This window comes from Spermophilus citellus, assembly GCF_964194105.1.
Source record: "Spermophilus citellus genome assembly, chromosome: 2".
NCBI classification, from domain to species: Eukaryota; Metazoa; Chordata; class Mammalia; order Rodentia; family Sciuridae; genus Spermophilus; species Spermophilus citellus.
The window spans coordinates 203,642,885-203,670,316 of NC_138183.1; the positions used below are offsets into that span (position 1 = coordinate 203,642,885).

A 27,432-nucleotide genomic window follows, 5' to 3' on the forward strand; every position below is an offset into this window, starting at 1 on the left:
TCTATTGAGATGATCATATGATTCCTATCTGTAAGTCTATTGATGTGATGAATTGCATTCACAGATCAACTAAAGATTTAAATATACTTTCATAATTATCATTAAGAGGCAATGTGTACTATTTGCTATAAAGTTAGCCTGCTATTTCCACATATGTGGCAAAGCTAAGTTAAAAAAAAAAGTTAAGAAGTGTAGCTGTGGGGTTGGCCTGTAGCTCAGTGGCAGAGCACTTGCCTAGCATGTGTGAGGCACTGGATTCGATCCTTAGCACCATATACAATAAAATAAAGGCATTCTGTCTGTCTACAACTACAAGAAAATTTACAATAAAAGAAGCATAGCTGAACTAAGCAACTGAAAGGAGATATTGTTTAATGGTTATGAACAAAGGCTGAAGTGAAGTGTGACATTAATTAAATATATGTGCTAGGCATGGTGATGTATGCCTATAATTCCAGTTACTCAGGAAGCTGAGGTAGGAGGATTGCAAATTTGAGGCTTTGTCTCAAAAATTAAAAAAAAAAAAAATTAAAAGCGCTGGGGACATAGCTCAGTGGTAGAGCACCCCTGGGTTTAAGCCCCAATACCACACATACACAAACACACACACAGAAAAAAGAAAGAAAGAAAGAAAGATATAATGCACATATAAATAGAGCTTAGCAATTTGGGAATCTTTAAATATAAGAAGTCAATTGCCAAATAGATATATGGTCACAAAAAATCCAAGATCTTAAAAAAAAAAAAAATCCAAGATCTAAATATTTTCCAAACAGCAATTGTTAAAAGAACACCTCAACCAAAAATCTAAAACAGGTATAGTATATTTAGTTCTTTCTTGTACATAGTAACTGCTTTTTTGGGGTCTGAGGAGAGGTCTAGGCTAATCATACCAGATTGCCCAGATTCCTAGTCTGTGCCCATTCTGATTGACCAGGTTTTTATCTAATTTTAATTCTAAATCAGGAAGCAAAGGAGCCTGAGTAGCAAACACTGGAGAAGGATAAGATAGACTAATTGGAGAATTATGTAAGAAATGAATAAGAGGGTAATGTCCTGGGCAGAAATAACTCTTTCAATTAAAATGTCTTCCTTTTTTTGTCCCTTTCCTTCCTTCCTCTATTATTGAATCATGTTAAACAACTGAGATATATCATAAACTGCTTAATTCAAGAGATAAATATAAAGAAATCTGAAGCAGGCTCTTTTTTTTTTTTCTTTTTCCTTTCTGGTAATGGGGATTGAACCCAGGCCCCTGGAACATGCTAGGAAAGCACTCTATCATTAAGCTACATCCCTAGCCAAGTAATCAGTTTCTTTTAAAAAAATCAATCAATTAATTAATTTGTTCTAATTTGTTATACATGACAGCAGAATGCATTTCAGTTCATAGTACACAAATGGAACATTTTCATTTCTCTGGTTGTACACAAAGTAGAGTCACACCATTCGTGTCTTCATACATGTACCTGGAGTAATGATGTCTCTCTTATTCTACCATCTTTCCTACCCCCATGTCCCTTCCCCTTTCTTCCCTCCCCTTTGCCTATTCAATGTTCCTCCATTCCTCCCATCAATTTCTTAATAACATTCTATTTCCTATGGCTGGACTGAGAGACTTCATCAAACATCTTATTATTCCATTAAAGGCTTTTCATTACTTCCTGCTCTTTTGCATTATTTTTCTTCTGAGATACTCCTCTTACAATTTTATAGCTAGTAAGAGTTCTCCATTATTGCATTAGTTATAACATACTATAATTTAAAAAGACTACTTGCTTCTCCACTAGGCTAAAAGTACATCTGGAATAAGAGCTATGATTTGTTCATATTTATATTCCTAGTGACTAGTACAGGAACTGGCACATGGTAATAGGCTTTGTAAAAACTATACTTCTGCCATTATATAAGAAGGGGAGTTCAATAGAGACTTTGTGGTGTTTATTCTAAGAAATTAAATTGAACAGTCTTCTTTAGAGATCCCTAGGCCTCTGGAATAGAGTACACATGATAAGCAGTTTCTTCAAAAAAGTGCTGCACAATGGGTTAGCAAGAAGATTTAATTTGTTTCAAATCCCTAAAGAATATTAGCTGATAATCAAGCTGTCAAAAAATAATTATCATAGATATAGTAAACCACATTTCCTACTTCCATCTTTTCTTCCTAGGGAACAATATGCCACTCATAGTGATAATCTTAAATTCTTGTGCAGACATATTCCCAAACTATCTTTTCATTACCATAATTCATATAGTATCAGAGGGGTTATAAAAGCCAATTCCTGTGAATACAAACTTAATTATTATTAAGAGAATTGCTACTTCATTTTTTCCCATTATAAATGACAATAAGACTAAAACAAGTATAATGCTATCTGAACAAGTGAGAAAATTGAGACAACATATAAATGTTGTCCAGGAACTAGATTTTTGACCCTTTAAGGAAAAAAAGACAAAAAACATTCTCCAATTGAAACATTAATCAAATGGTTCAGAAACTACCAATCAACTTATGCTTCTTAAAAAAGTACTAGTTTTAAGGTAAATAGTTTTTGGAATCCTAAGCTTTCCTTTTAACTTCTAGCATATTTTCATCTTTCTATTTTAGGTACATATTATTTTTAAATATTTTTTAGTTGTAGACAGATACATACCTTTATTTTATTTATTTTTTTGGTGGTGCTGAGGATTGAACCCAGTGCCTCACACATATTAGGCAAATGTTGTACCACTGAGCTATAACTCCAGCGCCAAAAGTACGTAGGTACATATCACTTAAATAATTACATAGTGTTATAGACAGAAGTTTTTCCAGAGGAAGACAAATGTGAAAATATCAAAGATTTTACATTAAAATATTTAAAAGCAGAAATAACTTTCTGAATAGAAAGGTACTGCTGCAATCAATATTTTAAGGATTTATATGTACAAAGTAGAAATAATGTTTGAAGGTAAAAATGCAAAAAAAACCCACTTCAGGCTATTTTAATAACTTCAAAATAATATGTATTTAGTATCACAGAGAATTACTGGAGAATTATTGGCCCAATGGTAGCTAATGAAGAACTGGCTAAAATTATATGGCCACACAAAAACAAAGTAAGCATACACAAAAGAATCAACCCAGATGGTACAAAGACTAATATGATATAACTATGGAAATAGAGTGATGATAGATGAAGGCCCAGACCATTTTTGTCAGTGATTTTAAAAACGTCTAATAAAGAGTATACTGTAAAAACTGGAGAATAAGTATTCGAAAACTAGTATGTTTGCAATTAAAGTCCAAATTATTGATGACCAGACATGACAAAGGATATCAAGAGAATCTTACAAAATCATTTAGGTCAGGGATGGATATTGAAGTTAAATGGGTATGGATTAGATTAAAGTATCAGAGGGGCTATAAAAACCAATTCCTGTGAATACAAACTTAATAACATTAAAAATAAAAAATACTTTAATCAATCAAAAATACTTTACACAGGCTTCAACAAGAAAACAAACAAGATGGTAAGCAAGAGATGAAGAAGATTAACAGAAAATTATGGGGAGTGAGGCTCAGAATAGTAGTATTCCACATAGCTATTTCAGGCAAACACAAAAACTTTTCAAATTGTGAAAAAAAATCATTATCATAACAATTCTAAGAGAGAAGAACAAAGGAAATGCTATCTCTACATTTAGACCTTTCATAGGAAAGCAAGTCAAGGCTACAAAAGAATACTGAAGTCTTATCTGCTTCCTTTTCGGGTTTGGTAAATTCCACCGCTACCACTTTACCCTAAACCCAGGAGGCGTACTCTGATAATGGTCTAATATTGGCCTTCAACAATTAACAGCCTAACCAAAAATGGTGATAAGAGAATGACCTAGCCAGAATTAGCATCACCCATGCTTTGGAAAAATAAAACTCTGCATATAGTGATTCATCTTTCTTTCTGTCTTCCTTCCTTATCTTTTTTCTAGTCTTTCCCTAAAAAAGAATTTAGAATATATATTGAAAGGATAATTAAGTTCAAAATACTAGAGGGTAAAATAACTAAATTTGATCTTCAAATGAACAATCATCTTGTATTCTGGCACTCTTCATTTGTACCGATTTTTTGTTTGTTTGGTTGGTTGGTTGGTTTTTGCAGTACTTGGGATTGAACCCAGGGCCGTGTGCATGCCAGGCAAGAATTCTACTACTGAGCTTTATCCCCAGTCTCCAAAATACTTATGAGATATGATTACCATTTTTCATGGTGAGCATATTCATTTATTTATTCAATAAATATTGATGACTTTTGTGCCTAAAGCACTGTGCCAGATAGTAGACACATAATAAGACAGTAGCTTTTGAAACTCATCATCTCATAAGGGGAAATTTCTTACAGATAAAAAGGGGGAAAGCACAGGATAGACTTTCCACACCATCTGAAAGATACACAGGAATTAATATATACCAGCCCTAGACTGCCTACCTCTAGAATCTCTGTAATATGAGAAGGATAAAATCTGAAGCCATTGTATTTTTTTATTCCCTCCCCCACTTATTTTGGATTAGCTTCCACATAACAGAGAAAACATTTGACATTTCACTTTTAGGACTGGCTTATTTCACTTAATATTACAGTCTCCAGTTTCATCCATTTAATGGCAAATGCCATGATGTCATTCTTCCTTACGGCTGAATCATACATTATTTTGTGTATATACCATATTTTCTTTATCCATTCATCTGTCAAAGGCCCCTAGGTTGATCACACAAATGGTCAACACATACATGAAAAAATGTTCAACATCTGTAGCAATCACAGAAATGCAAATCAAAGTTACTTTGAGAGTTCATCTCACTCCAGTAAGAATGGCAATTATTAAGACCATAAATAAGAATAAAGGTTGGCAAAGACATAGGGGAAAAGGTATACTCATATATTGTTGATAGAACTACAAATCAGTACAACCACTCTGGAAAGTCGTATAAAGATCCCTCAAAAAACTAAGAGTGAAACCACCAAATGCACCAGCTATTCCACTCCTCAGTATATGTCCAAAAGATTTTAAATCAGTATACTAAAATGATGCAGTCACATCAATGTTTATGGCAGCACAATTCACAATAGCTAAACCATTGTATTTTAAAAGTTTATCTTAATTTAAGGAAAGTTACACATAAAGAAGCAGTTTTACAGTTTAAGTTTTTGTTCTAAAATAAAAGATTCAGAGAAAAGCATACCAAATTAATGACTTAATGAAGTATCTTACAAACACTACCTATATTAAGAAATAGAACTCTGTCACCAACTCCAAAAGCCTCTTTCAATTGCTTCCCAATCATAACCCCTCTGTTGCTATAAGTAGACTTGTGCTTAACCACTTTCCTAAAATTTTCTACAGGCAGTTTTATTATCCAAAAGTACATTCTTAGGCACTACAGTTCAGTCTTACTCTATTTAAAAAACTGTGTATCTTTTAAAGCTCTTTTATTCTAGAGGTTCTTCTTCCATTTTTTTCTTCATAATTTACTTGTTTAAAAACCCAGGGCAAAATGAATTAGAGAAGGGAAAACAACAACAACAACAACAACAACAACAACACCCAGGGCAGTTGAATGATAGTTTTGATAATTAAATTCTTTGGTATAATGCAATGTGATCTTCTACCTTCTGTCATTTCTTGTCATGAGATTCTGCTAATTCCTTGTGTAGTGTGTAGCAAGAATAGGCACTTAATATCTGTTAATTTCTTTTTATGATGCTTAGATCACACATGTTGATGCTTAGATCTTCATTTATTGAGAGCTGAAAATGATGATACTCCATCATTTTCCACATTTATTAATTATAATACAATTATTCTCATCTACTATTAGGTTACCATGACTTTTTTCTTTTATTGATAAGTTTTCAAGATAACAAACTGGTTCCCTGTCATATTCTTAGGTGACAAATCCTTTTCAATATTAAGAATTCAAGCAATTCAAAATATTGGCTGGGTTTCAACTGCAATTATAATACCATCTTAGATCAAGCCTCTTTTTTTTAGGGAGAGGGTGCTGATGATTGAACTCAGGGACACTCAACCACTGAGCCACATCCCCAGCCCTATTTTGTATTTTATTTAGAGTTGCTTAGTGCCTTGCTTTTGCTGAGGCTGGCTTTGAACTCTTGATCCTCCTGCCTCAGTCTCCTGAGTTGCTGGGATTACAGGTGTGTGCCACAGCTCCTGGCTTAGATCAAGCCTCTTTAAAATGGCTCCTTAGTGGGGAATGAAGGGGGAAAGAAAGGGAGGTATGGGGGAACAAAACTAACCAAATTATAAACCATCATTAATATCTAACCTAAAACAATTTCACTGCCCAATAGAAATCCTGTACCCATTAGCAGTCATTTCCATTGCCTCCTTATTCCAGCCCCTGGTAACTACTAGTCTACTTTCTGTCTATATAGATTTGCCTATTCTGGACATTTCATATAGAATCATATAATATGTGGTCTTTATATTTGGCTTCTTTCACTTGACATGTTTTCAAGATTCATCAACATGATAATAGGTGTCAAAAATACTTCATAGTTTTATGGCTAAATAAGTTTCAAATGTGTGGATATTGTTTATCCCAGCCCTTTTTATTTTTTGTTTTGAAACAGAGTCTCATTAAGTTGCTGAAGCTGAATTTGAACTTGTAATTCTCTAACCTCCTACACTGCTGGAATTACAGGCATGAGCCACCATGTCTGGCTTGTTTCCATTTTTGCCTATTATGTATTAATGTTGCTAAAGATATTCATATACAAGTTTTTGAATGAGTATGTTTTCACTTTTCTTTTAGAATTTGATACTTTTATGGGAGGAGGGGTGCTGTGGCACTCTACCCCTGACCTATATCCCCAGCCCTTCATCTTTTTTATTTTGAGACAGGGCCTTAAATTGCTGAGTCTAGCCTCAAACTTGGATTCCACCTGCCTTGGTCTCCCAAATTGCTGGGATTACAGGCATGCATCATCACATCTGGATAGAATTTATATATTCTGACACACATCAACACCCGAAAAACCATTAGTACAATCAAGATTATGAATACAAATTTCATTCAAAATTTTTCGGTATGTCCCTTTGTAATTTTTCTCTTTCTATTCACAAGGCAACCAGAGATAAGTTTCTGTCACTACAGATTAGACTGTACATTTTAGAACAGAGACTGACTTATAAAGTATAAATTCTGTTTTGTTTGGTGGTTTTCAATCAACATAATTATTTTCAGGTTATACTATGTGGCTGCATATATTAATAATTCATTCTTTCCTTTGTATCGGCATTTCATTGAATGGATACACTGCAGATTTTTTAATATCTGTTTCCATTCTTAATTATCCATTACTACTGGTGAACTTTGAACTTGTTTCCAATTTTCTACTACCACAAAGAAAATGACTATGAACATTCACGTGCAAATACTTTTAAGGGCATGTACATTTTTCTTGGGTAAATGCCTAGGAGTAGAAAGATCATATGGTTTAGCTTAAAAAATAAAAAGTAAAACCATGTTCCAGGTAACTATGCCACCTTAACATTCCTATTAGCAATGAATAATGGTTCCAATTCTTCTGTATCTTCTCCAATACTCAAGTGAATCTCTGAAAAGCTTGAACACTGGATATGCCTCTTTCTTCCTCTTGAGCTAAAAGCCTCAAATTGTGTGAATTTTTACAAAGGCACAAAGCTATGTAAGCCATAGCAAGACTCCCCCTATGCTCTTTATTTGTTCTCAGATGCTTCCAGATATCCACACATGCTAGTTCTTACTCACGCTACCAATGAAGTGACACAGAAACAAGTCCCTCAGGCAGCCTCCTCCAAGACCAGAACTTGGGAAGCAAGCTCTATACTCTTCTCCTGTCCCACTCGAAAGCAGGGAAATATTTAATAGTTTGTTTTATATATTATTGATTAATGTCAGATGATATAAACTTAAAAAAAAATCTTCTTCATGGGCTTCTATAAGAAGACGTTGAAAATGGGAGAAAAGACATACCTAACTGCTGGAACAGAAGAGCCACACTAGTGCCTGTGACAGGAAGACTATCATGTAAAGGAGTCTGAATCAGCTGTCTATCTCCTGCACCCAAGGAAAACAGCTTCTGCAGAATTGGAGAAACACACAAATACAAATTAATTTCTGATATTTTCTAAAAATAAAAATCCCTCTGAAGTTCAATTTTAGAGCAAATGACCACATAAGAGCCAATTAATAGATGCAAAGGGCAATAACATATAAATTAAAACATTCAATATACTTTGTGTATAACTAAAAATGGTATGAGAAAATTGTTAAAAGTTCAAATTTAGTAAAAATGAGACACAAATATCACTGACAATCATTACTGACTAAAAAATAAACGTGTTTGGAATAACCATACTTGGTTTTTTGTATATTCTGACACACATCAGCACCCGAAAAACCATCAGCACAATCAAGATTATGAATACAAATTTCATTCAAAAATTTTCTGTATGTCTCTTTGTAATCTTTCTTAACAACAACTTTAGTTGTTGTCATAAGACAATTCTGTTTAAAGTTTAGGCCATCTGTGACCAAACTCACATTTAATATTCTGCCCTTATAATAGAGATGAAGAAGAGAGTAGGAGGGGGACAAAAAGAGGGAGACAATTTAAGACAAAAGATACCAGGAAAAGACAGAGGACAATTAAAAGACAAAGGGCAAGTAAGGAAAAAAGTATTCCAATTTCACTATACATAACATCTTAATCAGAGTGAGCACAAACAGTGTGATTTTTAGCAGGTTTCCCCAATAATATATAAGCAGCAGCAAAAATAAATGTTCAACTAATCATTTTTAGGGTTTAAGGAAAAGAGTATATTCTTTTTGTTTGGATGCTGGGGATTGAATCTAGGGCCTCATGCATGCTAACCACACACTCTACCACTGAGCTATATTCCATAACCCAAGGTTTATTCTTTGAAATGTATGGTTGCTGCTGGGCTTAGTGGTGCACACCTATAATCCCAGTGGCTTGGGAGACTAAGGCAGGAAGACTGCAGGTTCAAAGCCTGCCTTAGTAACTTAGAAAGGCTCTAAGCAATTTAGGAGACCCTGTCTCAAAATTAAAAAGAGGCTGGGGATGTGATTTGGTTCAATCCCCAGTACCCCCCCCCAAAAAAAGCATGGTTTTTACAAATGTAATAAATAAATCATAACTGTTAAAATTCTACTTCAGACACATAGAAACAAATCTCAAGACATACAGACTAAAGAAATCTATTCAGAAGTAGTTACAATATTACAAAGATTATCAACTCAAACGTTCTTTAAGTTAATAATGAGTTATACACAAAAGTAAGAAAGGTAGAAAGAGCATATTTAAGAGTTCAGCCTAAAAACTATATGCCCCCCAAAATATAAACTAGAGTTCAAGTTACACAAAATCTGACTAATAATTATGCTATGTGAAAGGTGAACCCTGTGTTAAAATTACCTCATGGCATAAGAAAATAATGAAATCCTGAGTATTTAGGAGGAGACTATAGAGACAATGCTTAATTAAACTAGGATACTCATTAAAATAAAAATATTTGAAGACTTCTTTCTTTTCCTTTCTTCAAAAACTAAATTAACTGGAGGGGAAGAGGAACAGTCTCCATCTTCCTTCTATTCTATTTACCTGAGACCCTCCAGCTGCTGGAACAAGGCAGGCACAAAGGTTTGCAATGAGACTTTCCAAGGGGACATTCAAACTATCCACATACACAGTATAGATCAAACCCAGGCAAGCCTGCAAAGGGAAAGATACATGTAGTTACATCATGGAAAAAGTTCAAGAAACAAATAGTCGTGACATTAGCTTCTACAAAAACTTTTCTTTAAACCAAGTAAGGTATAGTCTACAATGAATGTGAAATAAATTTAAGCAGCAAATATTATTAAAGTTTATTAAATTTCCTTCTAGGACCAGAACCTCTAAATGAGCTTCTGGCATGAGTTTACAGAAAGCAGAAAGCCCAATTTATAAAACAGGTGTCTTATCTATACTCAGATAACTATTCTAGACAATTTGCAGGGCTAACACTGTTTTTGCCATACTGTTTTAACTTGTTATTTCAACTTACTTTGTGAAACTCCAGATTTCAAGATAAAATTTAGAGATTTTGCTTGCTTTGTATTCATTATTAATCCAGAACATTTATTCAATGGAAATTTAATGTATAAGAATTTTTTTATTAGTTGCTCAAGACAATACAATGATCTTGACATATCATACATTTGATTCAAATAGGGTATGAATTCTCATTTTTCCACATGTACAGATTGCAGGATCACATTGGTTATACATCCATGTGTATACATACAGCAATCCTAGTGTCAGTTGTATTCTATAGGCAAGATATAATTAACACTTTAAGCTCAGCAGAAAGTAGGTAGTAAAATGAAAGATAAAATGTGATCTTTATGAATCTTTCAGTTTACTGAAATGTGTGACCAAAAAGTTAATAATTAGGAGTTACTGATTGTCACTGAAATCTTAACACTAAGTTAATTCTTGTAGAATATGTAATCTCACCTTCTGGAAGAGTTTTTCAGAAGTTACATATTACTATACATATTTATTAAATATTAAATTTTTTTCTTACGTTTGAAAATTCTGAGTATCTAAAAAATCTGGAAACAATATTTTAAAGGTGCACTGGCAGTAGTATGATCAAAATTAACTGAAATCTCAAGTAATTTTACTTATTTCAACTCAACTCCTAATAAACTGAATGAACATATACAAGGTTGTTAAATTATCAATGTATTTTAAATTTTCTACAGATAAACAAATTATTTTCTTAGGATATCTATATTTTGGCTTGATTAACGTGGAACCTGTTTTAAACAAACATTACATCCTTAAGAGTACAGTCACATTAACTTACTCAGGTATTCCTTTGATCCAACATGAATTTATTTATTCTGTTCACTCTAATTGATGAATCACTAAATCAATCTAACAATATTTTTGATACAAAGAACTTGTTGCCTTGGTTCATTCAAAACAGATTTACTCAGTGATATAAATTAATAACAATAACTAGGAGTTATTTACCCTAAAAATTTCTGGATAATCTAATCTGGATACCAACACCAGGCTTTTGGGAGCAAATACTTCTGCAGGCTGAATTAAACCAGCTACTTCCTCTTCACCTTCAATCTCTTCCTTCTTTGTTCCCTAGAAAAAGCAACATTGCAATCAACAGAATTTTCTTAGTTCATTATTCACAAAAATTAGATGTTGCACACACCTTCCAAATAATTTATAAGAATCCAAAATTAATTACAAAATATAGTTTATATAATTCACAAAGAAATTATAAAGTAAGAGATAGTTATTTCATTTTTGAAAAGCTCCAGATTCTTCTTCCTTCTTCCCTCCCTCCCTCCCTAAGACAGGGTCTTCAGTTTCCCTGACTGGTCTATTACGCCTGAGCTCCAGCAATCCTCCTTCCTCAGCCTCCCAAGTAGCTGGGATTATAGGTCTGTGTGTTGGCCTTCTGCATTTCCTTTTTCAGATGTCAGTAATAAAAACTGAATAAGACGAGTTGAAATTATTTTAAGTAGTACCCAAACAATTAAAAATGACTTTCACATAAATGGGCCGTCAGCTTTCAAGAGAAGAAAAAAATCTTTTTTAGAAATAAGGCATTCATTTTTGCTTTTATTTTTCAACTTGGCCCAATCTTTCAAATGAGAACTCTAAGGCTTACAGAATATTCAGTGCTCTTGGGAGTAAAGAGCAATGAGCTCTAAATTGCTTTTGCACATAAACAACAGTGTTAATATTTTGAGAGAACATGTTTGTGCAGAAAATAAGTTTCAGAATGTACTTAATGCCATAGAAATGCATGTTTATAAATGGCTAAAATGATAAATCGCAGGTAGATTTTAACTCAATAAAAAAGAAAGTCCTAAACAATAATAAAACAACAATAAAAAAAATCTGTTTCCAGATGGGAATGTAGCTCAGTGGTAGATGTGCTTGCCTCCCTTGCACAGCAAGCCCTGGGTTCATTGCCCAGTACTAAAAAATGAAAACAAAAATCCATAAATAAACAAAAAATCCCCTAAGTTTTAATGACTCAATACTGATCAATAAAGTTGGAAAAATAGTACTCTCATTTTTGACTCAACAAATATTTGCCGTGTACCTGTTGTTCAATAGTACTCAATCACAGTGAAAGTTTTATGAAATGTAAGGGGCAAGGCAGTAAAGCATTCAGATTTAGTACTAGATGCTCTAAGATTCTTGGACATTTTCCCTAAATAGAATTACTTTCTTACTCCTTTATACAAATCAAAGGTCCATCTTAACATTTACTTTCCTCCCTGAAGCCCTTATTTCCTATTTTTTTCTTTCTCTTACTTTCCAGCATCATTCACCAATATATAAGACTTGCTTATATTTATTTCTTCTGCCAACCTTTCCCCAAAATGCCACAAAATGCTATATCCAGCTGCCTCCAGTTAATGACAAGCAGACATCACAAACATCCAAAACATAGCTCCAATCTTTCTCCCTAAACTTATCCTCCTTCAGCTGTCTATCAATTTATGGCAATTCCTTTTTTCACTAGGCAAACCAAAAGTCCTGATTTCCCTCTTTCATAGACCATATCCAACTGTCAAGAAATCCTGATTTCTCACCACCTCCATTGCTACCATAATACTTGGAGCTACCATTATCTTTTGTCTGGATTATTACAATAGCTTCCCTTCATTTCCTTTATTCTTCTTTTTAAAAAATATTTATTTTTTAGTTGTAGTTGGATGAAATGCCTTTATTTTATTTATCTTAATGTGGTGCTAAGAATCGAACCCAGGGGCAAGTGCTCTACCGCTGAGCCACAACCCCAGCAGTCACATTAACTTACTTTATTCTTTAACTCTATTTTGTTTCCTTGCTGCCTACAAATACATTAGGCATGTATCCATCTACACATTTATGGACTTGCTTGTTCTTTGCCTGAATACTTTTTTCAGATATCTTAATGGTTATGTCCCTCATCTCCTTCATTTAGACTTCTGCTCTGATGAGACTTTAGTGACCAATGGACTGGAAAATGCAATGCCCTAACACTCTAGTATCCTATTTTCCTTCTTTATTTTTCTCCATGATACTCATCACTAAACAATATATTATCCATTTTATTTATTTTGGGTTTTGGTTTGTCTGTTTCCCCCACTAGAATATGTTCCCTAAAAGATGGGACTTCTGGGTTTTTTTTTGTTGTTGTTGTTCAATAGTGACTTCTGACTTCCTAAATAGAGGCTAGGTTCACCATTGATACTTACTATTTGTTCAGTGCATAAATGTAGGAATACTTTTCTGGGAATAGTTCTCTGGATATTTTACCAAGGGAAGTCTTTTTCTCCTCACTTACTGAGGCCAAGAACTATATTTTCATTTTCCTTTAGAATCTATTTAGTCTTGAGTAGAATGCAATATAACCAAGACTTAACTGTTCATTGAATATACATAACCAAAGAGAACTTTCTGTATATATAATAAGGCCCATCTACTCTTGAAAGACTTTCATTTGTTACAAAGCAAAAACTAAAATTAGGTTGGTTGTTTTCTGGAATCCTTAGAAATAATAAAAATGTGATGAGTATGAATTAACCAAAGATTTCCACACTTAATGAATCATATTCTTCATGGATTACAAACAAACTCAACATGACAAAAGGATGACTGAAATTCCTGGAAGAGATAAACCTACCCACATTTTTATGAGACTAATAAATGCCCTAGAGTACCATTAAAAGACATCCTGAAGAGTAGATGACCATTTCAATAAATAACCATTAGCTTACTTTGACCAAAACAAAATAGAACATACTTGTCATTTCTTAAAGCTGCTCTTTAAACACTCCACAAAAAGGAATAATTATTTTAAAAAAGGTCCAATACACTATAACTCAATATTAAGTAAAAATAATTTCACTTTTATATTACTTTTTATTATAGATGTTGACTTTTACTTGTAAATCCTAAAATTATTTTTGTTTCTAATAATTCTCCTACAAGAATACAATGTCTAAAATATAAGAGAAAATTTCATGCTCCTACTTTTCAAAGCAAAATTATAGTGTTGTGATAAAAGAAACAACCCAGAAAGTTGTTAGATAAAATAAATTTTGTTCCAGGAGATGATAAGGTGATGTTCTGAATCAAAAATTTCCAGAAAGGATTTATCATATAAGTGTACTACTGTCTCTTCTATATAGTTGCCAGATTGTTTTATATAATAATTACATAATGATACTGGCTTTATTTCATGTATGTTTTACAGTAGCAGGCTTTTGCATTGAAAATATGTGAGAAACTTAAAAATAAGCAGGAAATTCAAAACAGTCTATGAATTTAAGAGATGTTAAGATAATGTTTTGAAATTTAATATTTTATAGTATATAAATCATTTTTACTTATTATCCAGTTTAGCAATATTTATAAACCCTTCTTCTAAGATTATTCTTGGCTTTTAGTAGACCCAATTAAATGTACACTTTTACTTTACATGCTGTTTACTGAATTATCTCACATTGACTTCAAAGGTCACCTTATCTCTGATTCATATCATAACCACATGCCAAATCTTACTCCTTTGGAGTATCTTTGACTACAATTGTTACAGTGAACTACATATGCTAGAGAGATTCCCAGCCTCTGTGTAGTTCATATTGGTAGAGTTGATAGTCTCAGTGCTTCCATATATGGGCTACAAGAGTAATGCACCATATTGATCTGCCCCCAAAGTGCTATTACCTTTCAAACATGTTTGAAATAAAATGCTAAAAAGTACTAGAGGGTGATTTTTTTTTAATTGTAGATGGACACAATACCTTTATTTTATTTATTTTTATGTGGTGCTGAGGATGGAACCCAGTGCCTTGCACATGCTAGGAAAGTGCTTTACCACCGAGCCACAACCCCAGGCCCTAGAGAGTGATTTTATGTGATGATTTTTCCAAGCAGACAGGCACTAGCTTTAGAAAGTTTATCTTATCTATAATTCAGGTTGAATACTTCAACTTCATGATCATTGCATTCTGATGCTTGATTTTTACATTAAACCAGCTGCTAAGTCCTGTCTCTTCTATTCTCACAAGAATTGTTGCAACTAACATCTTCTGTGTTATGTTCATTTTTCAACAAGTACTCTTTCACACTAAAATTCTTCCCATAACATTCTGTTAAGGACTCAGTTTTTGAAGAAAGGACAAAAGGAACACTGAAAGTAAAAAATTTCAGTTCTATGGGCTGGGGATGTGGCTCAAGCGGTAAGGCGCTCGCCTGGCATGCGTGGGGCACGGGGTTCGATCCTCGGCACCACATTAAAAAAAAATAAAAAATAAAAAAATAAAGATAGTGTGACCACTGAAAACTGAAAAATAAATATTAAAAAATTCTCTCTCTCTCTCTCTCTCTCTCTCTCTCTCTAAAAAAAAATTTCAGTTCTAAGTTTCCTTTTTGAAATATAATTTATTATAGTGTACCATTTTGGAGAAGTTGCCTCAGTAAAACAATTTAAGGGCTTTAAAAATTTCCAGAATAGGAAATATAGAAGTTTTAGTAGTTACAAAATTCTTTATAGTTTAAAATTCCCCCAGAAAAGCTCTCTCGTTTCTTGCCAAATAATCTTTTAATCACAATGGCATGGTCACATGAGAAAACTTGTTTTATCTTTGCATTGGTCTGTAAAATAATGACTTCATAAGGAATATAAGTTTTAGGTTAACAAGTCTTCAGATAAATCAAGCCACTAGTCTTTAGTTCAAAACTGAGTTTACCTCTAGCAAAGAAAATATGCTACAGATATGTACCTTCAAGAGCATAGCAACTAGGCTATACAGTATTCAGAGGCAGGACAAATTCAATTATAGGGCAATTTTTTATTCACCCATAAAGTTTCCTATGTTAGAGGCATATAGTTCGTAAGCTGATTTTGCTGCTACTAGTGGTGTTTTTAATACTTACAAGGCAGCAATTTCCAAAGTATTTTCTCCCGGAAGCTTATACACATTACTTATCCCCCAAATTTTGGAAACAATAAGGTAAACCAAGTTTTATAAAAATAAAAGGTTTCTTTACTGCAGGATTTCTCAGACTTTGATATGCAGATATTATCTGTGTAATTTCAAGCAAATGAGGTATAGCATATAGTATTTTTCCTCTTTACTCCAGACTTATTGCCCTCTGGAACACATACTGGAAAAGGTTGTCTTACACTATTCCAGTATACAAAATGTGTTGAACAAGTATGTATATGTTCATATGTTCTATATCATATGAGCATAGGTAAATACAATGTTTGTTTTAGAAACAGATTATTCTACTTTTATTAAATCTCATATTTCACAAAGTAAGGCAAGATTTGAAAAGACAAGGTATGTAAGCCAGGGAACTATGCGACCTAAGAAGTTATGTTGGCATGCATGTTCTCCATTCTCACCAAATTAGGAAGATCTACTATATATATTTTTTTTCTAATTTTGACACATCATACATAAAAAGAGTATACTTTCATTCATCTGGTTGTACATGATGAAGAGTTACACAGGTCACGAAATCATATAAGCACATAGGATAATAATGTTCAATTCATTTTATTATTATTCCTACCCCCACACTCCATCCCTTCCTGTCACTCCCCTCTGAAAAATAATTTTCTAAAACGTCTACATTTGCAAAAATATTTCTCAATTCCAATTCTCCAGTTTATGATGATTAATTCATTAATTCTGGTTGTTCTTTATTTTTATTTATTTTTATTTTATTATTATTTTTTATTAGCTACACAGGTCAGTATAAAGATCATGACAATTCATACATTTAAATCAAAGGGGGTATAATTTCTCATTTTTCTGATTGTACAGGTTGCAGAATCACATTGGTCATATAGTCACCTGTATACATACAGCAATAATAATGTCTATTTTATTCTGCTGCCCTTCCTATCCCCCCTTCCCCACCCTTCCCCTCCCATCACTTCTCTCTACCCAATCTAAAGTGACACACTTTTTTTTTCTCCTCACAACATCATATATGTATTCTGTATAAGATGAGGGTCTCCTTCCATCTTTCGTGCAAATCCCCTTCTCCCTCCTCTTCCCTCCCACCTCTCTTACCTCTTAAGTGGTAATTTTCTTCTCATGCTCTTCCTCCCTATCCCATTTTGAATCCCCCCCCCTTATATCAGAGAAGACATTCAGCATTTGTTTTTAAGGGATTAGCTAACTTCACTTAGCATAATCTTCTCTAATGCCATCCATTTCCCTGCAAATGTCACGATCTTGTTATTTTTTAATGCTGAGTAATATTCCATTGTGTATAAATGCCACATTTTTTAAATCCATTCATCTATTGAAGGGCATCTGGGTTGGTTCCACAGTCTAGCTATTGTGAATTGTGCTGCTATGAACATCGATGTGGCAGTATCCCTGTAGCATGCTCTTTTAAGGTCTTCAGGGAATAGTCCGAGAAGGGCAATAGCAGGGTCAAATGGTGGTTCCATTCCCAGCTTTCCAAGGAATCTCCATACTGCTTTCCAAATTGGCTGCACCAATTTGCAGTCCCACCAGCAATGTATGAGTGTACCTTCTCCCCCCACCCCCCGCATCCTCACCAGCACTTATTGTTGTTTGACTTCATAATGGCTGCCATTCTTATTGGAGTGAGATGGTATCTTAGAGTAGTTTTAATTTGCATTTCTCTGATTGCTAGAGATGGTGAGCATTTTTTCATGCATTTGTTGATTGATTGTATATCCTCTTCTGAGAAGTGTCTGTTCAGGTCATTGGCCCATCTGTTTATTGGGTTATTTGTTTTTTTGTTGTTTAACTTTTTGAGTTCTTTGTATACTCTAGAGATTAGAGCTCTATCTGATGTTTGAGAGGTAAAAATTTGTTCCCAGGATGTAGGTTCCCTATTCACCTCACTTATTATTTCTCTTGCTGAGAAAAAACTTTTTAGTTTGAATTCATCCCATTTGTTGATTCTTGGTTTTAACTCTTGTGCTATAGGTGTCTTATTAAGGAATTTGGGGCCTGCCCCCATGTGATGAAGATTGGGGCCAACTTTATCTTCTATTAGACACAGAGTCTCTGGTTTGATTCCTAGCTCCTTGATCCATTTTGAGTTAACTTTTGTGCATGGTGAGAGAAAGAGATTCAATTTCATTTTGTTGCATATGGATTTCCAGTTCTCCCAACACCATTTGTGGATTTGTCTCTGTGTCCTCTATTCTGTACCATTGGTCTATCAGCCTGTTTTGGTGCCAGTACCATGCTGATTTTGTTACTACTCCTCTGTAGTATAGTTTAAAATCTGGTATGGCGATAGTACCAGTTTCGCTCTTCCTGCTTAGAATTGCCTTAGCTATTCTGGGTCTCTTATTTTTCCAGATGAATTTCATGACTGCTTTTTCTATTTCTGCAAGGAATGTCACTGGAATTTTGATGGGAATTGCATTAAATCTGTAAAGTGCTTTTGGGAGTATGGCCATTTTAATAATATTAATTCTGCCTATCCATGAGCAAGGTATATCCTTCCATCTTCTAAGGTCCTCTTTGATTTCTCTCTTTAGGGTTCTATTGTTTTCATTGTATAGATCTTTCACCTCTTTTGTTAAGTTGATTCCCAAGTATCTTATTTTTTTTTTGAGGTTATTGTGAATAAGGTAGTTTTCCTCATTTCCTTCTTAGAGTATTTGTCACTGATGTACAGAAATGCCTTTTATTTATGGGTGTTGATTTTATGTCCTGCTAATTTGCTGAATTCATTTACTAGTTCTACAAGTTTTCTGGTGGAGTTTTTTGGGTCTTCTAGGTATAGAATCATATCGTCAGCAAATAGTGCTGATTTAAATTATTTTCCTATACATATCCCTTTAATTCCTTTCATCTGTCTAATTGCTCTGGCCAGTGTTTCAATAAGTATGTTGAATAGAAGTGGTGATAGGAAGAATTAATATCATCAAAATGACCATACTTCCAAAAGCACTATGCAGATTTAATGCAATTACAATCAAAATCCCAGTGACATTCCTCATAGAAATAGAAAAAGCAGTGATGAGATTCATCTGGAAAAATCAGAGACCCAGAAAAACTAAATCAATCCTTAGCAGGAAGAGTGAAGCAGGTAGCATGACCTTAAACTATACTACAGAACAATAATAACAAAAACAGCATGGTATTGGCACCAAACAGACTGGTGAACCAATGGTACAGAATAGAGGACACAGAGACTAACCCACAAAATTACAATGATCTTATATTAGACAAAGGTGACAAAAACATGCACTGGAGAAAAGAGAGCAACTTCAACAAATGGTGCTGGGAAAACTGGAAATCCATACGCAACAAAATGAAATTAAACTTCTATCTCTCACCATGCACAAAACTTAATTCAATGTGGATCAAGGACTTAGGAATTAAGCCAGAGACTCTGTGTCTAACAGAAGAAAAAGTAGGCCCTAATCTCCATCATGTGGAATTAGGCCCCAACTTCCTTAATAAGACTCCTATAGTGGATACCCAGCACCACTTAAAAAAGTAAAAATTATGAGAAATACTATTAAGCTAATCTTCATATTTCAAGGAAAAGAGATGAGTGCAAACTTTTGCAAGAGGTAGGGAAACAACAAGTAAACTTCATGTTTATTCTCTTTCTAACAAGGTTAATCACCTTAAAATTTGGCTCTATTAAATTTAAGAATATAATTTTGTGAACCACCATAGTCAATAAACAGTTTTAAAGTTCTTTTTGCTACCTGATAAAATTATTGAAAAAAACCAAAACAATAAAGTGTGAAATTATTTTCCTAAGACAAAACATTACATTAATATTGTTTGATAAGCGATTAAGATCTTTAAAAGTTCACCAGATTTTTAATTAAATAAAATACACTTCCTTGGAATTCCTGATGGAGACGTTTATAATAAACTGGACACAAAGATCAAGATTTCAGCTTTGTTTTCATGAGGAACACAGGCCAAAACCTTTTTTAATGACAAAGAAACATGACATAGTCAAACATTTCATAAAGAAGTCAAACATTTACTTATAAACAGATATCATGCAGTAAATTCTATGAAGCACAATCATCTTAAAAATGCACACCTTATTCATACGAGATGACTTGTCTATTATGAACAACAATAAAATATGTATTTAAAATCAGATATAAGTAATATAACAGAATAATTAAAATATAGTAATAGAAAGTTTTTAAACACGTCATTTTACAAACTAGCAACCATGCCCAAAGATGAAATAAGTTGCTAAGGTTTACAAAGCTTATTTAATGCACAACTGGCATTAGAAAGTGAATCTTCTCATTTAGACTACTTCATTTATATATACATATATATACATGAAATACTGTATTAGTTCAAAGAAGATGATTAAGAGAAAAATATCTCAGTAAAAAGAACTTGTCATTTTTCCCTTAACTATATTCAAATATAATAATCTTTCCCATGTTTAATTAAAATAGTCATAACAACATGCAATTCTTACTTCAACCTTCCCTAGTCTGAATATGACATTAAGTAATTATAATTAATTCAATGATAGTTTTGCCCTACAAAACACACCTCTGTGGAGAATAAAGGAGACAGTCAACGTCCTGTTTAACAGCCAACCCAATTTTTAAAAGGGATTGAGGACTAAGCATAATCTTCACCATGTGTACTATAAGGACAACCTATGTGGGTATTTGCATGTGTTGCAAATTATTAAACAAACAATAGAATAAATTCAGCATGCAGAAGTCTCCCAATTTTTTTCTGTGTCTTAATCAATGTAACTTACACTAATTTTTCATAGACCCTGTTTGCTGAATAAGGTTTAAGATTAGGTCTAAGGTATAGATTGTAATCAAGTATAATGTTAATTATCTAAAATGTAATCAAGAATAATGTTGATTATATTATCAGAAAACCCAGTTCCTACACTTAACTATTCCTAATTTCTAGTTCCATAAGATAGATTATTTTGTTGACTAAACCCTGTTGAGGAAACCAAAAATTTTCTGATGACATTCATCACAATGTTATTTATAATGCTGACAAAATGGGAAACAACTGCCTATTAGGAGACTGATTAAATATATGCATGATGAGTTAGGGCATAGACATTTCAGTTTTTTAAAAATCTTTATCATTTGAAGAAAGCAGTCAATTTTTTTCTGTTCCCTTACTTTTCTCCTGATACTCTGTAAATTTTCTATAATGAGCACAGTTAACTTTGATTAAGGGTGTGGTACTAGGTTGTACTTCAGATAAATCTTTTAAATGTTCTGTAAGTGATTTCCTTCTGGGATTCCAAGTTTTCCCATATAACGATTATTTAAGAAATCCATTTATTACTTCAATTTCTAGTTAATTCCTTGAGCATGGAATTACTGTACACTATTATCAACATTTATTTTTTTTTCAAATGGTTCACTGACTATTTAATACTTGTTTAAATGTAGCTTCCATTGTAGGATACTGATTTTTCCGTACACACCAGAGAGATTCTCAACTACCTTTTCTGTTCTCATAATTGGTCTTTTCTTGAACAAATAACACACTGATATAACTTTTAGTGTTATAGTGTATGTTTTAGTATTTGGTCTTCAGAGGTAAACATAGTCAAGCTCATTGACTTATTAAATAGAATGTCCCTGGATATTATCGTTTAGTCTTATCTATATAATAGGAACCTATCAAATTATGTTCTTGTGAGAATAAAATAACATACACATGAATTAAATAAAATGGAATAAAAGTGTTATTTAACTTTTAACATAGTATTCAGAATAGGATAAGTCTTTAATTTATCATAAGCTCTAAAATCTCTGTTCCTATCCATAGTTTTTGTCTGGATTACCCTTTATCTTTCCCTTTTTCTAAGTATTATCTCTTATGTTTTAAATGTCTACTCAATCTTTTATACTCTGGAAGACTTATTCCAGTTGCCCAGCCTTCAATTATTATATATTTGATTAAATAATACTTAGCATATGGTACTTTGAGATATTTTGTGTATCAGTTTTGATTTTTGTCTCCTGAACTAGAATTCAAACCCACTAAAATAAAGAAGTATATCTTATGCCTTCTTTGTCTCTTCCCTCTTTATTCTTCCTCTTACCTCCCCACATTATGATCATTTATTTTCCCCAATTTCTTTGATGACAATTTGCTGATATATCACATTAAAGCACTTTTTAAAAGATACAAAAAAAAATACTTAAGTCTATTGCATATTTTATCTAAGCCATTAAAGCCCATACCATATCTGTCATATTTTATTGACTACTATTTTAAAAATCTAGTATCACATTCCCTAGTTGAATAATTTTAGAAATATGTTATCAAAAGTTTAATGCCAAAGTTTGCTTGTGATTACTGACAGTATTACTGTATCTTGGAAAAGGTAATCAAGCCAACATTTTTAAAGTTGCACAATTATTCTCTGGATGGTGTACATCCCTAAGTTCCTCCTTTTTCAGCTTCCAAACAATGTGTCATAGAATATGTGATATGAAGTAATTCACAAGAATTAAAAGATCTATTTTGAACTGATGATACGATCCAAAAATAAAAGAAAAACACATTTTTTAAAAAGAACATAGCTAAATAGTTCATGCCAAAAATGAGAACAACCTTGCTGATGACCTAGAAAGGAATATCTTCTGGGTTTTAATTTATTTAAATTTTTTCCAAATTCTACCTCGTTGTTTTACCCTCAATTGGACCAAACTCAAAAAACATTAAACTTTCTGTTTCCAACATAGACAAGCAGTCTTAAAATTCTGGCTAGTAGCTACAAAGAAGCCAAAATTCTCACAACTTATTTAAATTTTCAGAATCTTGGAAGAACTCATGTGAATCAAACTTAAAATTTTGTAAGTTGAAGACAAATTAAATTATAATATTTATTCCACTTAAAATGACAAGTAGGAAAATACTATATATCATAAGAAAAATAATTTTTCAAAACACTCCTTCAAAATATACAAAAACTCAGATCTTGGTTTCCACTATCATTCGATATTCAAAGAAGCCAAGGCTCCTTGAAGAAATGGATGATTTCAAGGCTTGAGCTGAAAATGAATAAGATGAGCCTAGTTCAGCTTTGTTAGGACAGAAAGTTAAAAAAAGAGATGGGGCCTTATTGAAAAAAAATACAGGAAACAGCCTAGCTTGAGAGGTACCCACTGTTCAATACAGGATAATATGTACAAGATGATTTTTAAAGAAAATTAATGGATTATATATTACTGAAGTAATGGGGAAAAAAGCATAACAATTGGAATCTAAAAGTCTACAACTCACGCAAGAATGAAGAGCTCTTGCTTATAGTAAAATGTCAACTGCTGACTGGAGTAGAGTTGAAAAAAATAATTATTTTGCAACCATACAAAAACCTGGCATAGATAAGAATCATGGGTAAATGCTAAATCTAGAGAGCATGAGTGACGAGTAGTAGAATATTTGTACAGTCTTTCAGTGTCTTCCTATAGGTTGCTTATTAGCAGCAAATGGGGGGAGGGGGAAGCAACTATACAATGGAGAAATCTGACAATGACTTGACTGGTTACCAAAATTAACATCATTAGTGAAGGAAAGATACACAGTGTGTACCTCCAAATATGTACACTTAGAAGGACACACATAGAAGGAACACACTTGTGTAGTATTTCCTCCTATTGAAGCATAACCCGGATCTAATGAGAGACGTCAGAAAATACTAAATAAAAAACATCTTATTAAAAAGGAGGACGGAAATTATATTATTTAAAAATGTTACAGAACAAAGAGTCTGAACAACTATTCCAGATGAAAAGAGAAAAAGAGAAATGATAATTAAATGCAATGTATGGGAGACATGTTGACTTGCTTTGGAAAAAAAAAATACAGGAGGAGACTGACTACAAAGAATATTTTTAGGTCAGGCATAATAGTCCATAACTACAGTCTCAGCTACTCTGAGACTGAAGTAAGCAGATCACTTGGACCCAAGAGTTTGAAACCATAATTGGCAACATAGCAAGACTTGGCCTAAAAAAAAAAAAAAAGAAATTATTAGGTCAATAGACAAAAATGGAATATGTATAGTAGATTAAAGTATTATATCAATGTTAAATTTCCTGAGATTTGTGACTGTACTGTTTATGTTCCTTCAAAATATACAATGAAAAGTTTAAGGTTAAGAGATGATCCCTCCTTATTTAGACTGAATTGGACAAAAACAGGAATTTGATCATCTATTTATTGGCATCTAAATACTAGGACATTAATTCTTGTGCTGTAGGAGTCTTATTGAGGAAGTTGGGTCTAATCCCACAGATGGAGATTAGAGCCTACTTTTTCTTCTGTTAGACACAGTGTCTCTGGCTTAATTCCTAGGTCCTTGATCCATGTTGAGTTGAGTTTTGTGCATGGTGAGAAATAGGGGTTTAATTTCATTGTGTTGCATATGGATTTCCAGTTTTCCCAGCACCATTTGTTGAAGATGCTATCTTTTCTCCAGTGCATGTTTTTGTCACCTTTGTCTAATATAAGATCATTGTAATTTTGTGGGTTAGCCTCTGTGTCTTCTATTCTGTACCATTGGTCCACCAGTCTGTTTGGTGCCAATACCATGCTGTTTTTGTTACTACTGCCCGGTAGCATAGTTTGAGGTCTGGTATAGTGATGCCACCTGCTTCACTCTTCTTGCTAACGGTTGCTTTAGCTTTTCTGGGTCTCTTATTTTTCCAGATAAATGACTGTTTTTTTCTATTTCTATGAGGAATGTCATTGGGAGTTTGATTAGAACTGCATTAAATCTGTATAGTGCTTTTGGTAGTATGGTCATTTTGATAATATTAATTCTGCATATCCAAGAACAAGGTAGATCTTTCCATCTTATAAGGTCTTCTTTAATTTTTTCTGTAGCATTTTGTAGCTTTCCTTGTAGATGTCTTTCACTTTTTTGTTAAGTTTATTCTCTTTTTTTTTAATGTTATTGTAAATGGGGTAGTTTTCCTCATTTCCCTTTCAGAGGATTTGTCACTGATATACAGAAATGTCTTGGATTTATGGGTGTTGATTTTGTATCCTACTACTTTGCTGAATTCATTCACTAGTTCTAGAAGTTTTCTGGTGGAACTTTTTCAGTCTTCTAGGTATAGAATCATATCATTGGCAAATTATTCAATCCCAAAAATCCAAATGCTGAATGATTTCTCTGATTTAAGGATGCTGATCCACAATATGCTGTGGGGGTAGGGATGGGAGGATTAAATGAACTCTAGATAGGGCAAAGGGGGAAAGGAGAGGAAGGGGAAAGGAGGGGACATAGGGGTAGGAAAGATGGTGGAATGCGAGGAGTCATCATTACTCTAAGTACTTGTAAGAAGACATGAAGGATGTGACTCTACTTTGTGTACAACCAGAGATACAAAAAAGTGTGCTCTATATGTGTAATAAAAATTGTAATGCATTCTGTTATCATATATAACAAATCAAAATTTTAAAATAAATAAGTAAATTAATTAATTAAAAACTATTAAATGGGCATATTTTTAATGTTTTCACAAAAGAAAAATATGTGAGGCAATGAATATGTTAAATAGTTTGATTTATACACTTCACAAAGTAGACCTATATAAGAACCTCATGGTTTCACTGCATATGTGTATAAAACTTTATTCACCAATTAAAACTAAATAAATGAATATGATACTAAATTTTTATACAAATAGTTATACAGATAAATGTAAGAATAATAAAAATTATACTATCATTTATTGCATGAGTAAACAGAATTTTTTAGTTAAATTACCTTCAGTAATTTTCATTATCAACAAATATTCTGTTGTAGCAATTTGTAAGTTATGAATTAATAGCATGAATAGTATTAATTATTAGTATTCCATTTTATACAGGATACTATTTTCTGTTTTGTTTTTGTTCTAAAATCTGTTATAAGTTCTTAATTTATTCAATAAAAATGCTACATAAAAAATAAAAAATAAACACTAGGACAGAAGAATGAAAGATTTCTAAATTTTCTGTTCCCATTGACAACAAAATCCTTACTTTAAACAGAAGCAATATGCTAACAGTTGTTAAATATTTCACATCAAGTATTGGATTGATTTCATAATTAAAAACCTTCAGATTGTGAGTTTCCCACAAAGGTCTGACAACATAGAATGTGCTAATAATGCAGATAATGCACTTTTTTTTAAGTTGTAGATGAAAACATTACCTCTATTTAATTTATTTATATGTGGTGCTGAGGATCGAACCCAGGCTCTCACACATGCGAGGCAAGCACTCTACCATGGAGCCACAATCCTAATCCTGGGATAATGCACATTTTGTTCTATGTAACTTTTTAAAAAAAATATTTATTTTTTAGTTGTAGTTGGACACAATGCCTTTATTTTATTTATTTTTATATGGAGCTGAGGATAGAACCCAGGGCCCGACACATGCGAGGCGAGTGCTTTACCGCTGAGCCACAACCCCAGCACCTATGCAACTTTTAATATAAAATATATTTCAGCAGTAGATAAACACAACAACTTTATTTTATTTTGTTTTTTTCATGTGGTGCTGAAGATTGAACCCAGTGTCTCACACATGCTAGGCAAGTGCTCTTCCACTGAGCCACAACCCTAACCCCTCTATGCAACTTTTTAATTCACTGTAAATACATAAGCTTGTATATTTGTTTTAATACATAAATCTAATGAACTTGGATAATTTAAACCTGTGTCATGATTGGTGATCTATCTCTTATTGTATTGAAAAATCAGATTTCTACATTCAGAAAATTCAGATCTTATGAGTTTAATAAACATAATTGAAACTACAAATACTGCTTTGGGAAGCCATTTCAGAAAACAAGCCCATCTTTCCCCATTGGTGGTTTATATTCATCTCTATGTAGCAGAAGCTGCAGCAAATAAAGCAAATTCACTCATCCAATATCACCAAATACCTTTAATTTCCTTCTTATATTACACAGCAGGGAAAGCAAACCAAACAACTATAAAAGACCCTATGTTCTTCTGACTCACTTTCAGAGAGGTTGGTTCAGAAAGCAATCTGACCTCCACCAAGGAAACATTTTGGATTTACATTTTGGACTTACAACTAGAAGTCAGCAGTGTGAGACAGTGACTGCATATGGAAGACGGGATTTTCTGGGGAAAGTATGGTGACAGTTTTACCAATCTCATATCCAGCACCATAAGAGCCAGGTCGTAAAACATGGAAAGAGTGTGGTTTCTATGAAAGCAGCACCAAGTGAACTATTTTTCATAACCAGAATTGGTTTTGTACTTGTCCCTCATCTCGCAAACTCAATCATTGAAATGCCATAAGTTGTTCTATACTTTATCATA

The 27,432-nt window shown here is 33.1% G+C and overlaps 1 protein-coding gene across 8 annotated transcripts in view; it reads right to left on the reverse strand.

Moving 5' to 3' along the window:
* SBF2 (SET binding factor 2) overlaps positions 1 to 27,432 on the reverse strand; it is a 438,265-nt gene that overhangs the window by 215,394 nt on the left and 195,439 nt on the right. For all 8 annotated transcript variants that reach the window (XM_081280887.1, XM_081280893.1, XM_081280888.1 and 5 more), the window contains exons 4-6: positions 11,091 to 11,213; positions 9,669 to 9,779; positions 8,018 to 8,123 (exon numbers count right to left, since the gene is read on the reverse strand). In XM_081280887.1, coding sequence (XP_081137013.1) covers positions 8,018 to 8,123; positions 9,669 to 9,779; positions 11,091 to 11,213 — 340 coding nt within the window. The remainder of the gene's footprint in view (positions 1 to 8,017; positions 8,124 to 9,668; positions 9,780 to 11,090; positions 11,214 to 27,432) is intronic.